The following is a 16934-nucleotide window of genomic DNA, read 5'->3' on the forward strand; positions in this document are numbered from 1 at the left end:
TCTTGGCAGAAGGAGGATGTAATTCAAAAACTTAAGATAGAATGTTGGAATAGTTTCTCACATGAGACACATCACTCACCTTCTAACGGTATTCCCAAAGTGGATGACCAAAGTCTTGAGAAATACACAGTGAGATGTGTGCCAGCACTTTTGAAAACCTCCCTGTAAGTGTGTCTTTAGTCTGGAGATGGAAGGAGAAAAGAATCCAGCTGAGATAAGCTTCTTGATTTCAATGGCGATGACAGGATTCCATGCCAGACGGCATCGCTAGACTACCAGAAACAAGTGAAAATAATTGTAAGAAAATTATAGGCCCTCTTAGATAGGCTGCTTGTGACAGTCACACTTAGTTTTTTATAAATAATAACGAAAATTTCAATGCAAGTGAAAAGACAACTTAGCTGAGCAACTACACAGACTGTAAGACTATCATCCAGTTTCTAGACTGAGTTCTTCATCTTAAATGAAGAAGAAATTCAGTGCTTTGGAGGAAGTCTCTTGCAATAACACAACTAATGGGCAGGTAACGTGGGCCAACTATTATTCTAGTCATTTTAAATTTACTAATTGATGTATTACTCACTTGAGTCCTAGGAGATACTATCATCTTCATTTAACCAAAATAAGAAAATAAGATATGAAAGTAGGTAAATTGCCCAAGGTCACATAGCTAGTAAGAGGGAGAACCAAGATTTTATCCCAAACAATGTGACTCTAGAGATAATTCTCTAAGCCCTGATGTAAACAGTCTAAAATATTTATCATACTCTTTCTCTAAAAGAAACCTAAGTTACCATGTGAGAAGAAAATACATGTCTTGGGGAGAATTATTAATAGTAATTATAAATTATCAATAATGGCTAGGGATTCAGAATCTTACTCTAAACTTGAGTTGGGATTTCGATTACTCACTTCTAGGACGATCATCGCTCATTCATATACCATAATTTATGTAAGCGTGCATTTATTTAGTAAGCCACTTAGTCCTAAGATGTTTATCAAGCATCTAATCTGTACCAAGCACTGAGAAAATATTTTATCCTAAGTGAATTTTTTCCCATTGCTAGGCCATTCCTTCTCTATCTCCATCATCTTCCTCTAGCCAATCATTAGAGTGCCATTAATCACTCTAATATCTCTTCTTGACAATCTCATCTATTTCTACCACTTCAGTCATCACTTTAGCTAATGATAACTCACAAAATTACATCTGCATTTCATGGAACCAAAGACCATATATTCTATGTCCTAATTGAGAGCCCCACGAAAGTTTTCAAATCTTTCGTGAAGCAAGCAATGTGGAGATCTTGAAGAAGATCATTCCAAGCAGAGGGAACAGCAACTGCAAAGTCCTTGATAGAGGGATGTTCTTGGTGTGTTCAAGGAAAAGCAAAGGCAGCGTGATTGGAGCAGAGTTAGCACATGGGAAAGTAGTACAAGAAAAGACCACAGAAATAGAGAGGAAGACAGATTGTCTGGAGTCTTACAAGAAGGGTGACCATGAGTCCAGATCTGCCTGGGAAAGCCCCAGTTTATGTGTATTTTTTTGATGTATCATAACATTTAGCATTTTAGAATTCTTCTAAGTAGTCTGATTTGGTGATATTATACTGCCACCCTACTTTTGTTTGTCTGCTGTGAGGACTTTGACCTTTGCTCTCAGAGAGATGAGAAGCCATTGAGCAAACAGATGACATGATCTGGCTTACAGTTTTAGAATGTTGTTGTGGCTGCTCTTTTGAGATAATAGTGTGTTGGAACAGAATCTATGAGAACAGATAGGAGTCCATTGCAATCATCTGAGCCAAGGATCATAGTAGCTTCCACCAGGATGGTAATAGTGGAAGAGACAGAGTAGTCTGGTTCCGGATATATTTTGAACACAGAGGAAACAGCAAGTGCTAATAAATTGGATGTGTGGTCTAAGGGAAAGAGAGACACCAAGCATGAATCCAAAGCTTTTGGCCTAAGTAACTGGGAGAAGAGAGCTGCCAATAGCTGAGATGGAGGAGACTAGGGCTCAAGATTTCAGGCTGAGCAGGTTACATTTTGAATGCTTATCAATCATCTAAGTAGACTTGCTGAATTGGCAGTTACATACAAATCTGGAAGTCAAAGGAGAGGTCTAGGTTAGAGAAATAAATTTAGGAGTTTCAGCATATGTATGGTTTTTATATCTATGGAAGTTGATGTGATCATCAAGCACTTGAGTGTAGAAAGAAAGGAGAAAATGTATAAGGACTGAATTCTGGGATATTTCAAATTTACCAGTTAGAGAAATGAAGAGGAAGCAGCAAAAGACATGGAGAAGGAATGGAGGGAAACTAGGCAAGTGTAGTGACCTAGATGCCAAGTGAAAAAAAAAAAGTGTGTTGTTAAAATTTTAGAATTATAGCATATAATATCCTCCATAAGAGGATGAGTAAGCTTAGAGTTGATGTATTTCAAGGCCAGTAATTACAGATTTTAAAAAGTGAGGCCAAATGAGGTTATATCGGTTTCCCTATCTCCTATAGATGCCAAAGAGTGACGTAATGAAATCTAATTCACAGTCATATTATCGCTTTTTATCTCTTTCTTGATGGAGAATTGAATACAACTCTCTTTACCTTTAAACAGGCATTTAGCAAAAAATATTTCACTTATAAAATTTATTTTATAAGTCTTGAGGATGAAATTTATACAGTAATTATAGCATATTTGGAAAATGCAGAAAAGTAAGAAGAAAAATTAATTATCCATATTCCACATCAGAGGACATTTCCTTAAAGTCTTCTTCATATATTCTAACATAATTTTCACAATACTATATATGTAATTTTGTATGGTGCTTATTTCATTTAACATGACACCATTTTATCCATGAAAAAAATATTTTGATTTTGGTAATAATCAGGAAAAATATAGAGGAAACTATTTTTAAAAAGTAATGGCTCTGAAGTTAGAAATCACATCAAAGTGATCTTACTTTCATCTAGTTTATATTGAAATTTTACTTGTCTGGGTTCTTTCTTAAAGGAATGTGCTTATTTTTAAAAGTGAGTCATAAACTGTGAAAATATTTTCCTTTCAGACTCCATTGAGTCATAACTCACGAAGTGAGCTTGATACAATATTGGTGAGAACATTCTATACAACAGAATATACATGAAAGCTCTCCTCAAATCTTCATGTTCCCCAGGTTGCCACCCCTACAAAATCTGGTGAAGAATCCTTTCCAGAAATCTTATGAAGAACTGCCTTTGAGTCAATGCCATAAAGAAAAAAAGACACTATTATCCATAGCCAATATTTTTCTAGACAAATTCTTCTCTGATGATATTTTTGCTCCTCCTTTTTCTTCTCATCTCTTTAAATCTGTTCAAAAAATATTTCCCTTTAAAACTCCTGAGTGTTTTCACTAAAATGCACAGATTTACTTGGCATCTGTTAACCATATCTGACATGATTCTTGTTAAAAAAGTAAGATTACTCTGTGTGGTCCATAAAGTTTATGAATGGGAATTAGTATATTTCACACCAGTTTAGAGATGATGTGAAAGCAATGATATGCTTGTTGCAATTTTGAAAATGAGATATTCCGTAATTAAAAAGGTGGGAGAAAAAAATAAAGATTTAAGCCTGTTTTAGATTGGGTTCCCTGGAAACAGACTCTAAGATGGTGACTTAAGTGCAGAAGATTTATTGAGGAGTCATTTATTGAGGGAGGTACAGAAAGGCAGGTTTGGACAGAAGGAGAAGCTGACCACATGGAATGGACATTGAGGTTTCAGGCAATCCTACAAGAAGCTCTGGAGCTGAGATGGCCCTTCAGAGTAGTTATAACTCACAGTGAGAGGGAAGGGTCTGTGTATCCTTGACCCAGACAGCCATTGACTATGGGCCAGAACCTGGAAGGGGTGGGGGTTACCTTCAGTAAGGTAGTCTTGGTGACTGAGGGCAACTCTCGATGAGGGGCATGGCTGTGAGTTCTCAGTAACAGATATTCCCAGGGGGCTATAGGTGGATGCTTTGGCTTTCAAGAGAGAATATGGGTGGAGCAACAAATTATCTACTACAAGCTCCTACTCGATGCTCAGCACTCTGCTAAATGCTACAGGAAAATATAACACATGATTGCTCCTCTTTAGGAATGTGTTGTCTACAATAGATAAGTTGAACTCACATGAAACGGTACAAAAGAATTCAAGATGGTGAATGATTAAGTGCTAAATTGTGCTGGGCCAACCATACAAGATTTAGATAGTAGGTCAGAAAAAGAATTGGCCGGTGATGATTATATTGCCACAAGTCTTCTTTAAGAAGATAAAACTTGAGTTGTGCAATAAAGAAGAGATACAATTTTGGTAAACATGGAGAAAAGGAAAGCCATTTCAGACTAAGAAACAAAAGAAGAGGAGAAATAGAAGCAGGAATTATTCCATGTCCATGGGACAGTGAAGAATCCAGGCTGTCTAAATATTTCCATTTCAGCTTAGCAACATTATTGGAGCAATAACGAAATGCAAGGCCCAGAACCAAGTGCTCAAGAAGATTCAAGGAGAATGAGACACTATGAAATTTGGTAAATAATATGTTACGTGACTCAGCATAATAAGTTGTGTTAGAGAGATGCGAGGTAATAGAAAGGCATAAAGGAACATTCCTGTCTACTTGGAGGCCCTCAAGAACAGCTATAAGAGGAGGGTAGTATTTGAGGCAGACTTTAAATAATAAAATGTTTTCAAGGAGAGAGAAAGGAGGTCTACAGAAAATACTGTAAGGAAATAGGTGCAATAGGTATATTTGGCAATTCAAATTAGCCCAGTTTCAGATGGAGCATGGGTTTCATACAGTGATATAAGAGGTAAGGCTGGAAGTATAGTCTGGACCAGAGAGCCTAGAATAGCAAGGTGAAAGGTTTTTGGTTTTTGCTTCTTTAATCTGCTTCTCATTGTAGAGCCATATAAGGGTTTCAAATATTGAAAGACCATTGCCTGAGGAGAGCACAAGGGCAAGGGAAGTGCAGGGAGACGGGATCAGATTTGCAGGCAACGAAGAGACATCTACTGTGGAAGAAGGAGGGATGAATTCACGTTTTAGGGAAGAAGGAGATAAGACTAAAGAACCTTGGCAAGGAATCAGAGCACATTTTTTCCAAAGACTAGACTGAAGAAAGAGTCACAGAGCATAGACATACTTGCTGGGAAAATTAGGTTAAGAGGGGAAAATGGGGACAGCAAAAGGAGTATATCAAAAGTCATGCAGGAGATGTTTTTGTTTAATAGAGAAGGACTAAGTGGAAAGTTACACAACTCCAGTCTTACTCACAGCTTTCTACGTGGCAGTTCAACATGACATTGACTCATTTGGAAGGGTAGTTGAATATGATAAAATGTGTGACTGATTGGAGAATACTAGGTCAGGGGTGGCTAAGTAGACTTGGAAATTATCCTTATACAGATGGTCGATGAAATCATCTGGCTCCGGATGAAATCATTAGGGAGCAAAACTTTCAAAAGAAAGGGGAAAAGGACAGCATGGTGTGTATGCGGAGGGAGGGAACATGTGGAGGAAGCATCACCAAGAGTCTGATTTGGCATCTTGTAGCTTTTAATGGCTTAAGAAAAGGAAGATTTAATTTTGGGGGCTAATATTGTGGTCAATTCAAGGGCTATGAGCACAGAGGGGAAACTGAATAGAAGGAAGGTATCATTAGTGCTATCGATAAAAAAGATTTGGGTCTGATTTTCAAATTTTGTCCTGAATTTAAACCACCTGGAGACTGTCTTCAGCAAGAGCACAGATTTGAAGGAATAAGGGAGTCACTGCCTCTGAGAACCCACAGAGCACAGCATTGTGCAAGGAAAGGACATGTCAGATGTCTCGGGGAGGAGCTGGGACTGCAGTTTCCTATTTGAATATTTCGGGCTTACATTTTGACTACAGATGTCTTCAAGTTCTGTTGCATTTTTCTCATTAAAGTGGCTACCAAGCGTGATCATTCTGTATATCTCCAGCTGCCTTTCATTATGAGATCTATCGCATAACAGTTTCAGCTGCTGGGAAAATTGTTCACATTGACATGGCGCTGCTACCTTCCTCCATTTATTACCATTTGAATCCGCATTTGTTACTTCACATATGTACAGACCAATTTCTTACAGTATTGACGGCATTTAACATAATTGCTTATATGCGTAGGCTTTTGGCATGCACTCCTTAAATTGCGGGGACTCATATTCTTTGATAAAAATAAATTCAATCTTAGGGTTTCCGTTTTTTTAACTTGTAAGATAGTCACATGGTAAGGCACTAAAGTGAATTAAATATCATTTGAGATGTTTGCTGATGGCATCAAAATAAAATCCAGCAGAGAATTACAAGCATAAATTATATAGCATTATGCTAAATTAGTACAATTTCATTTTTAGGATTCCCTATTACAACAGTCTCACCGCTGTCTTTGCCTAGATTGATTTTCAACCAGAACTTTCATCTTTCTTCATATTTTCTTTTATTGGTCTTCTTGAGTTTAGTCATGAAAGTGTAAAAATGAGACTAAGGACTGCATGATAGCATAAGAGGTAGCTTCAAGTTCTCTTTTCCAAAGTTCATGGTTACCTTTGACAACCAAGTTCCAGGATTCTATAACTAAGAAGTAATATTCTCAGTAATAGGAATATAACTTTCTTCCTCCTCTCTTTTCCCCTTAAACGTCAGTGTTCTCAGTGATCTGTCCTAGCTCACTGCTCTTTTACATCCTTCTTGAGAGATCCCATTCCCACCCAAAGCTCTAACAACTCCTCGATGTGATGGCTCGCATCTATTTAGGTATAACCCTAACCTATCTCCAGCTGGATGCTCCACAGACACATCACATACATCCACAGCCTGTCTGCTTCTTTATTCCCCATCTTAGTAAATGCTATCATTTTCCACCCAGCTACTCAAGCCAGCAACCTGAGAATAATCCTAAATTCCTTGCTGCCTCACCCTCTCATTTTTCCATCAGATTCTATTGATTCTGTTTCTTAAATATCTCCCAAATCCATCTTTCTCCATCCTCAGTCGCCTTGACTTCCCACTCCCTGTTTCTTTTTCTCCAACATTGTTCTAACTAATCTCTGTTTTCAGTCTCACTCACGTTAAAAATTCTCCCTGAGTACCGCTGCCAAGGTGATCTTTCTAATACACAAATCATAACACTTGTCTTACTTACTTAAAACATTTTAGTATTTTGATCTTTTGGATGGTTCAGATTTTGTTCAAAGGGATTGGCCTGCATGCAAGATAATCAACATCTTTGGCCCGTCCACAAAATGCCTAGAATATTTCCCAATTTTTATGATAACCACAAACATCCTCCTCGAGAGAGGAGGGTGTTTCCAGAGGCTCTCTAGAGGGTACAGTTACACTCCTAGCTGAGAACTAAAAATAGTTTCCATAAAAAAACCCCTTCAGAATAATTTTCAATCTGTTCAGCTTGGCATACAGGTCTGTTCATGACACCTCTTCCTACTTCTTTAATTTATCTCCCAACAACTCCTTGCATGCAGTCTGTTGCCATGCCAGCCCACTTGGGATTCCCCAAAGCCATATCCTTTAAGAACTCCATGCCTTGATCTATGTTGTTATTTGTGTGTGGTATGCCTCCCTTGCTCAAGACACTGCCTTTATCCCTCCAGACTCATTAACAAAAACCTTTTTATTCTTCTTTTCTTCCCCTCCTTTCCAAATCTCAGCCTAGTTTAGATGTGTCGGCCCAATGGTTCCACTGTGCATTCTTCGTTAAGATCCGTCATCACCATGTATTTATTCAATTTAGTTGGTGTGTTGTTCTGTTTTACCCATTAAATGGTAAAAACAGCATACAAAGCATGAAGTGACTTCCTATAGCATTGACTGGATAATCATTTTACATTCCAAATAAAAAATGTCAGTATCTTTACATGAAATGCACATGCAGAACATGCGTCCACAACAGATTCTTAGGCTGTAGTCTAAATCAATCAGCCGCCATTGTGAAATTGGTTTTATAGTGTGGATTTTAAGTTTCACTCTATTTAACATCTATATTTGTAATTTTTACAAATGAGATTTTAAGTTACTTGTCATCTGGTAAAATTGGCAGTCCTGGAAGATACCCCAGTGTATCCTGCTCTTTCTCCTACCCCCAGCTCACATCTGGCCACACTACCTTCTCACATTTACAGGAGTGCTGAATAAACCAGTTTGAGAAAGTGACTTTAACTATACTTTCCACATCTACTGGGAAAAACAGAAAAAAACTATGTGTTTTCTGCATCTTCTTTTTCACCTAAAACAATCAGACATTTTAATATTTCTCAAATTCTGATAGAATTTAATATCATTGTTTCAGTTGCATTTTTTATTTCTAGTGATATTAAGTATCTTCTACATGTTTATCTGCCTCTATGTTATGGCTTTTGTGAATGATCTATATAGGGTTTTGCATACCTTTGGTTTTTTTCTTACTAATTCTTAAGGACTTTTGCAAGTATTGCAAGTAAGCCTATTCTGTCATATTTATTACAAAATTTTTCCCAGTTTGAACATGCTTATAAGCATGCTTATTTAGAGTTTTAGAATTTGATCGTCTAACATTTTATTTTATTATTTATATATTTGTTTTCATTCTCGTTCCAAGATTATTAAACTACTCAGAATATTCTATGCTAATATATTTAGAGGGTTTTTTTTTTAATTGAAATCTTCAGTCCATTTGAGAAATGTTTTTGCATAAGGATTAAGGAAGGAAATATGCTTTAAAATGACAAATATCCATCAAGTTTCTGTAATACCATTTACTGAATAATCATAATTAATTGAATTATATACTAAATTCTAATATAGATGCATGGATTCATTTCTGAATTCTCTTCTTTCACCACGGCCAGTAGCTTTTTATTATTTATTTCATATCTAGTAGTGTCAATGACCCTTCTTCACTTATCATTTCTGTTTTCTGGGGAATTCTTTATCACTTTTCTTGAATATTTTTTATTCCAATGAACTTTAGAATGGTTTTGTCATGTTCCATGTGTTTAAGATCCTAGAGAGATTTTGAGTGAGATTGTATTTCATTTAGGAAAAAGAATTACATTTTTCAAATATTGAGCTTCCCTGTGTGAGAATAAGGTACGTTTATTCCCATTTTTCATCTTATTTTACATATCTCAGTCAAAAATTTTTTTCAATCAGGGTCTACAAATTTCTTGTCATGTTTAGTACTTAGTGTTGTGTCGTCATTGCCATTGTAGGTAGAATCATTTCTTCTATTATGTTCTCTATCCAGTAATACTAAGAGAAGCAATAATAATAATACAATAGTAATGACAGATGATTCACACTAGTACATAAATCAAGTATTAATACTCTAAACGTACATTTCGGTTTACACAGCATAAAATTCTCATCATTCACTCAATGAATGTATTTTGAACAAACACAAAACCAAGCAGTATGTTAGATCTTTGTAAACAGCTCCTGCCCTTGTAACAAATACAATTAACAGAGAAGACTGACACTAATCAAATAATCATACAACTATATAAAGCATCATAATTTGTGCTGTAAGGGAAAATACAGGGTGCCAAGAAAATTTATAACAAGGTACTTTATCTAAGCTGGGTGGTAGTGAAGGGTGAGGAGCCTAGGAAGGATTTCGTGAGAATGTAGCATCAAGCAGAGTTCTAAAAGACGAGTACAAGTAAACTGGGCAAAGGGATACATACCCAAATGGCCTTTGACAGGATGGGGATCTGGCTATTAGGAAATGGACAGAAATCCGTTGTGTGTGGAGCAGAGAGTAAAGCAGATAGATAGCGGCAAAATGAAGCTTGAGAAGTAGGCAGGAGTCAGGTCATACCAGAGCCTCATAGAGTTTAAGGATGTTGGTCTTTGTCCTAGAAGATACCACTGAAGCTTTTTTTTTTTTTTTGTGAGGAAGATCAGCCCTGAGCTAACATCTGCCAATCCTCCTCTTTTTTTTTTTTTGCTGAGGAAGACTGGCCCTGGGCTAACATACATGCCCATCTTTCTCTACTTTATATGGGACACCGCCACAGCATGGCTTGACAAACGGTGCATGTGTGCGCGCCCGGGATCCAAACTGGCGAACCCCGGGCCGCTGCCGCGGAGCGCACGCACTTAACCGCTTGTGCCACCAGGCCGGCCCCAACTGAAGCTTTTTAAGATATGTGTGTTTGTATGTGTGTGTGCATTGTGTTGGGTCAAGGGGGAGAGCAAGTTGACATATTCAGATTTATATTTCAAATTGACAGCTCTGGCTCTTGTGGGAAGAATGGATCAGAACAGGGCATGAATGTTTGCCTGAAAATCGGTTAGAAGGCTATTAACGGAGCCCAGGTGAGAGATGATAATAATGTGGACTAAGATGAGGCAGTGGAGACGGAGAGAAGGGTATGGCTGTAAGGAAGACTTAGGAGGCAAAATTGAAAATACTTAGCAATACTAGGTTTCTGGCACAGAACATAAACCAGCTTTGAAATAGAAAAGTTATGAAATTTTTTTTTAACACACTAAGTTACAAGTACCTCTGACTCCCAAATGATGATGGTGAGTTAAACATTTATATATGCATTTCTCTAGCTCCAAGGAGAGATTTGGGCTGCGTATATGCATTTGGAGCTATTGACACATAGGCAGTAATTAAAGTCATGGGCATGAGTAAGGGTTGGTCAGGAGAGAGTATTGAGTGTGAAGGTAAAGAGAAAAAGACTGATCCCTGGGGAATACCGACACTTAAGTACTGAATAAATTGATGCATTGATAAAGGAGGTGAAGAAGAAAAACTGCTCTTGGGCAAACCAGCTATTTTAATAAAAAATCAGCTTACTGGTATGCCCCACGCTCCACCAGCTTTTGGTTGTCATTGTGGCATCATTGCCTTGGTTTGCCACTGTTGAACCCCAGTACCTAAATTAGCTTTTGAGAGATTCTTAATCTCTGCCGAAATCTTCACAATTTCAAAGAAAAAAGTTATCTTGAGATGTTCTTTATTCATGGTGGGACAGGGATTCTAAGTGCTGTAGTTTCAATCATTGTGGGGTTTTTTCCTCCATATTTCTTTTGCACTTGTTTTCTGCCATATAACACTATTCTCTTGAGAAAAGATGTTGTCTATAATTTCTTTGGCTCTCTTTTCAATTTGGGATAAATTACATTGAACCTGGCCATAATTTGCCAAATTTTGTGTTATGAGTTTGAGAGTTATTCAGCATTGTTTGTGCTTTCTTTGCTATTTTTCTTCTTTATTCATTTCTTAATTGATTATTTAGTTAATTTTGAAAATTTTCATTTGTATTTTTTATTTTTATTTTTTTTGCTGAGGAAGATTCACCCTGAGCTAACATCTATCACCAATCTTCTTCTTTTTTTTTGCTTGATGAAGATTAGCCCTGAGCTAACATCTGTACCAATCTTCCTCTATTTGTATATGGGTCGCCACCACAACATGGATGACGAGTGATGAAGGTCCATGCCCAGGATCCGAACCTGCGAACCTGGACCGCCAAAGCAGAGTGCACCAAACTTAACCACTATGCCACAGGGCTGGCCTCTCATTTATATTTTTTAATAAATTAATAATAAATTAATGTCACCATCCTCCCCAGTCATAGATTATTTTACTTCTGATCATGTAGAGTTTGAGGTATCTGTTGGACATGAAGGTAAAGAAGTCCACTAGTCTAATGGAACTTATAAATCTAGAACTTAGGCAAGAAATCGGAGGGTCTTTGGAATTGTCTGGGGCAGCATTTTACTTGTAACATTCTTGAGCTCCAGATAAGAACTGGTATTTCTATAGTTAAAGATTGTTAGTGTTTTTGACCTAGGAGAATCACCACATATTTCCAGCTCATCTATCTAAATGTGTACAACTTGTATAGGTTGGACTCGAAGGAAGTTTTAACACAAAAAAAACTCACAAACATCTTTAGGTATACAAATATTCAAATTCAATATGTAGAGCTCAAATAATAACCAATTTGGGGAAAAACAATGTTGTGAAACAAATGGTGAAAATAAAACTCTGAAAACATTTAGGCTAAATTCATATGTGATACACTTTGAGACAGATGTTTTATTATCACAGTTTATTCAACCATGAAAAATCAGTTGCTTTTCTCTTTTTATCAATAATACTACCCTGAGATTTTTAAGGGCATAGACAGTGATAATTGGCATCATGTAGCCTTTGTGAGTGAGGCTGCAAATTGAATTTCATTTATAAGCCAGCATATACACAATGGAAGGTATTTGTTGTTTTATCTTCTAAACAAACGGAATACTACAACACCTTACTTTTCACTATTGGAAATGAAATGGATCTAATATGTTCAAAGGAATTCCACAAAACGAAAACCATTGACATGACAAAAGCGTGCATTTAATTCGATGCTTTGCAGAGATACATAACTAAGGTTGTGTGCATGGCTTGTCCTTTGGGATGGTCCCAGCTGTTTATTCTTAAAGAAAAAATAAAAATGGAGCCAACAAATGCAATTAAGGAAAAAAAAAAAAAAAAAAAACCTTGAGACACAAGGGGACCTACATGTTCTGGTCTAAGAAACATGCAAGTATTACAAAACATTCCAGATACAGAATGACAGATGAACAGTGAAAAGGCACTGGAACAATGCTCCTTCTTTCAGAAACAGGAAGTCTAACAGTTATGTTTTCACAAATGGTAGTGATGAAACCATCTTTATTTTTAAAGAATTTTATAGAAGGAATTTTAGCACCATCATTAAAGGAAAAATAATAATAATACATTTTAGCCCTGCCTATCTCCAGTCTTGGAATAATAACAGAAGCATAGCACCTTTTAGTACCTAAAATATAAACAAGAATAGTAAGTCCATCCCAGCTTCTAGAGATGAGGTAGCTCATGCTAAGAAATGTTGGGTCATTTTTCCTATGAGGATTCAAAGGCCAAATGTTCTATTTCCAATCATCTCATGTGATTAGAGTCAGCTCCACAACTCAGTTTCTAAATCTTTTTCTTCATTATAGGCTTCAGGATGATGAGATTGTGCATGTGGAGGACTCTCAACTTTGGGTCCTGGACATATGTTTATAAAGTTGTATGTGTAAACTATCTCGCATTTTACTTCTTCTCAAATAAGAAAGTGCAAATGATTTCAATGGCATATTCATGAAACTTCTATCTATATCGATAGATTGAGTCAAGAGGGAAAGGTACCTTTAAACTTGAATGAGAAAGAAGTCTAAACTTATCATCCTTTACAAAAATTTAAGATCACTTTGTTTTCCAGAAATTCCATTGAATATATGTTATTTTAAAATTCCATTTAAGACAGTGAGAAACTGATACTTTTTTCAAGGTTCTCTTTAAAGAGTCTCTATGATAGTTTTACAATATCGAGACATGCATGAGGGTTTCAATCACAAGAGTAAACATTTTGATTTCATTTTTAATTGATAATCTGGGACATGAGAGGTCACAAAAGGGCACTACTTTCTATTTTTCAAACCGCAGCCAAGTGAAATAAACACGTGTTGTGGTTTTACATACCCCACTCTTTAAGCTACCAGCCAGGAAGAAGAATTTTCTCATAAATACTAAGCAACTTTGTCATTACACTGAAATAAATTGAAGAAAACGGAGATTTATTTATTCAATCAGTTTACTTTTTTTAAAGGTGGTCATTGTCATTGGTCGTCTTAAACCTAAACTGCTGTATTGAAAAATATTTTAAATCAATCAAAACTTGAGGATTGTAAGTAAAATAAATATTCTGAAGGATAAGGAGGCCAGGCACTTAAGACCATATATACAATGCTGATGCAGGATCAGCCATTACTTCAAGAGTCTCAGGATCAGCTTCAGTCAAAGTTCTTGTGAATGGTGGTGGTCGTTGATGGTGGGGGTGGTGCTCATTGTCGTTGTAGCTCGGCTTTACACAAAACAAACGGGCCCAATTTCAATGCCAAATTCCTGGTCTGTGCTGCCAACATCCACAGGAGCAAGATCTATGATGGGCAAGCGTGCCACGTTCTGTGTTCTATATTCAAAGATGGTCTTGCCCACATTTCCATTTCGTTTCTGGAATTAAACGGTACAATGGATTAGTAGTATATACAAATTATTCCAAAGATGTTAGACAGCAACTTCCAAGCCAATTTTTATAACGTCAAAGTGATGATTTTTAGAGCACTCCTTAAACGTAAGAGCATTGCCAACATAAAGTGAGGTGCTCGCATGCCCGGTAGGCATTTCTGTCATGCTTTCAACTGAGGAAATGCCCTTTGTTCTTTTGCAGCTTCTCAAATGGTCACTAACAACATAAATTATGAAAACCCTTTTGCTTTTCACAAAGAAAACTATAATTCATCATTTAATATTTTCCTTTTATTTCCCTAGATATGCAAGTGGGGAGACATACAAATCAGTGAAAAATATCAGGTATGTCAGATTGATTATATGTTTTAGAATCAAGGAATTTTAAGTATAGAATTTAGATTAAATAAATTAAATGACTTGCAGAAGAACCAAAGCGAGTTTGCAGAAGACCTGGATTGGATCCCAAGGATCTGGTCATTTTTTATTGTTTCATATAAAATTTCTATTATGCTTCATGTACTAACACACATTCAAGTTTACCCTAAAGAACAGCTATAAACAATCGTTTATGCTTATATACAGGGTAAAATTGCCCCCACTTCTAGTGCCACGACAGTATTTTTAATAAAAATAAATTTTTTTCTTCAACCAGCTCAATATAGATCAAAAGTACTTACAGAGCAAGTATCTTGAAGAACTACATATCTGAATCTAATATTTCCCTCCGCTTTGATTTCTAAGTCATTTGACCCTTTGAGAACCACAGCTTTCTTGAGGTTCTTAGCTTGATCATCCATGTATCCTACACTGTTTTTACAGATGTACGTGATGTTCTGGGAGGCTTCTTTTGACAAAAGGCGCAAGAAGGTCATTTGAGTAATGGCTGCATTAGGTGACTGGTGGTCTCCATAAACAAACTAGAAAAACAAAAAGAGTCTCTGTTATACGCAATACTAAAGTGTTTCATAGTGCAACGTGTGTGTATGTGTGTGTGTGTTGATTTTAGGTAAATCAGTTTTGGAGAGTATTACTTTTATTCTTTCATACAAGATATTCTACCTTTATATATAGATCTTAAAATTTCTATAAATATTCACAAGTAAGAACCTCTGTCCTTACTACCCCAAATGAGAGGTGATGAAACCAATGAAAATTATAACTCACCAGAGAAACTTTAAGTATTTTTAAATTTGCTTCTCCGTTTGTTTAAAAAATTCTTGAATATTACTTTTTAGAAGTAGTTATATATTTGAGCATTGGCTTGGATGTTCAATCATGTATCAAAAATAACTCATTGTTTTTATTGCAAATTATAATTATAATTAGGACTCAACTATTGGTATAAAATCTTTTTTATACCAACTGCTACATACTTGTAGGAAATAAGAATTATAAGTTTTCCATTAGCTAATGAAAACAAATAATCAAAAATAATTTCCTACAGGCTCTTTTCTACTCATCTTTTACTTTGAGCTTTATTTTCAATGCTCTGATTTGAGCTTTTTACATAATATTAACGAAATTACATTTCAGTTGGGTATATTTAAATTTTAAAATTTCCTGCTCATCAAATAATGGTAAATTCTAGTATATCCTGCACACACCCATAATGTCCTCACATCATGTTTACTATGAACATGAGTTCTGAAGACAGATCAGGAACCAAGGTGAGAAGAAAATTTCAGAGTTAGGCTGCCATAAACAGATCCAGAATGAAATATCATATTGCAGTTGGAAGTGGCAAGACTGGTTGAAAAATCTAAATATTGGACCATGAAAGAAACAGAGGCTGGACTCAGAGAAATAGTAATAGAATTCATATAATTATAAAATGCCTCAAGTCTAAATAATATTACAAAATTTACCAAAGGATTCAATTATTAAAAATACTATCATGGTAATTATCTAATATTTATTTATAACTTACCATGTACTACATACTATATTAAGCACTTTTTATTCACACAGACTATAAGATAAATATTATTACTTTCACTTTAAAATGGCAAAACTGAGACTCTGAAAGGTTAAGCGACTTCCTAAGGTCCCAAAGTCAGTAAGAGATCTAGATACGATTCACGTAGCTCTCCTGATGCTAAATATAATCCCTGTCTTTCAACTGTTGCAAGACCCCTTCAAGTATACTCCACAGTCAGTGTTACATGCATTAAAGGAACTAATATTAAAAATAATTACTTTTCTATAAAGTGGAGGAAGATGGGCACGGATTTTAGCCCAGGGCCAGTCTTCCTTAGCAAAAAGAGGAGGATTGGCAATGTTAGCTCAGGGCTAATCTACCTCACAAAAAGTAAAAAATAAAAAAAAATAATTACTTCTCTGCATTTCATCAATGTGAAAATTATCATTCAAAATTTATCTTAATTTAATTAATAGTAAAACTTTGTTTATGCAATGATATTGTAATTGTAACTAATGAAAATATATCACTTCAAAATAAATCTGGTCAAAAAATAATAGCATAGTCCTAAATAAATACTAAAATACAATAAATAGTGAAAAGCAAAGAATACAATTTTAAGTAAGCACATTAAATTACCTGAGATCCTCTATTCATATCAAGACCATACCAAACAGGCTTATGGTCAGGAGATTTGCTGGCCCACCAGGTTTTCCTTGGTACACTGGAAGGGTTTGCTGAAATACATGTTTCTCCTGTTTCCATGTTGCAGTAAACTTTGATTGCATCTTCAGCAGATCCCTGGTTAGGATCAATCCAGTACTCACCTATTTTCCAAAATAAAAATATTTGCTAAATAAAGAGAATTTCAAACATGATTATGAGTCTCTAAAAGAATTAACA

The 16934-nt window shown here is 35.9% G+C and overlaps 1 protein-coding gene across 2 annotated transcripts in view; it reads right to left on the reverse strand.

Moving 5' to 3' along the window:
- Nucleotides 1-11984: 11984 nt before the first annotated feature.
- Nucleotides 11985-16934, reverse strand: part of COL5A2 (collagen type V alpha 2 chain) — a 177690-nt gene continuing 172740 nt past the window's right edge. The window contains exons 52-54 of one of the 2 annotated variants that reach the window (XM_058549402.1): nt 16671-16858; nt 14791-15030; nt 11985-14095 (exon numbers count right to left, since the gene is read on the reverse strand). In XM_058549402.1, coding sequence (XP_058405385.1) covers nt 13949-14095; nt 14791-15030; nt 16671-16858 — 575 coding nt within the window. In that variant the 3' untranslated portion in view covers nt 11985-13948. The remainder of the gene's footprint in view (nt 14096-14790; nt 15031-16670; nt 16859-16934) is intronic. The other variant, XM_058549401.1, reaches the window with a different exon arrangement.

This window comes from Diceros bicornis, chromosome 10 (genome assembly GCF_020826845.1).
Source record: "Diceros bicornis minor isolate mBicDic1 chromosome 10, mDicBic1.mat.cur, whole genome shotgun sequence".
Taxonomy (NCBI): domain Eukaryota; kingdom Metazoa; phylum Chordata; class Mammalia; order Perissodactyla; family Rhinocerotidae; genus Diceros; species Diceros bicornis.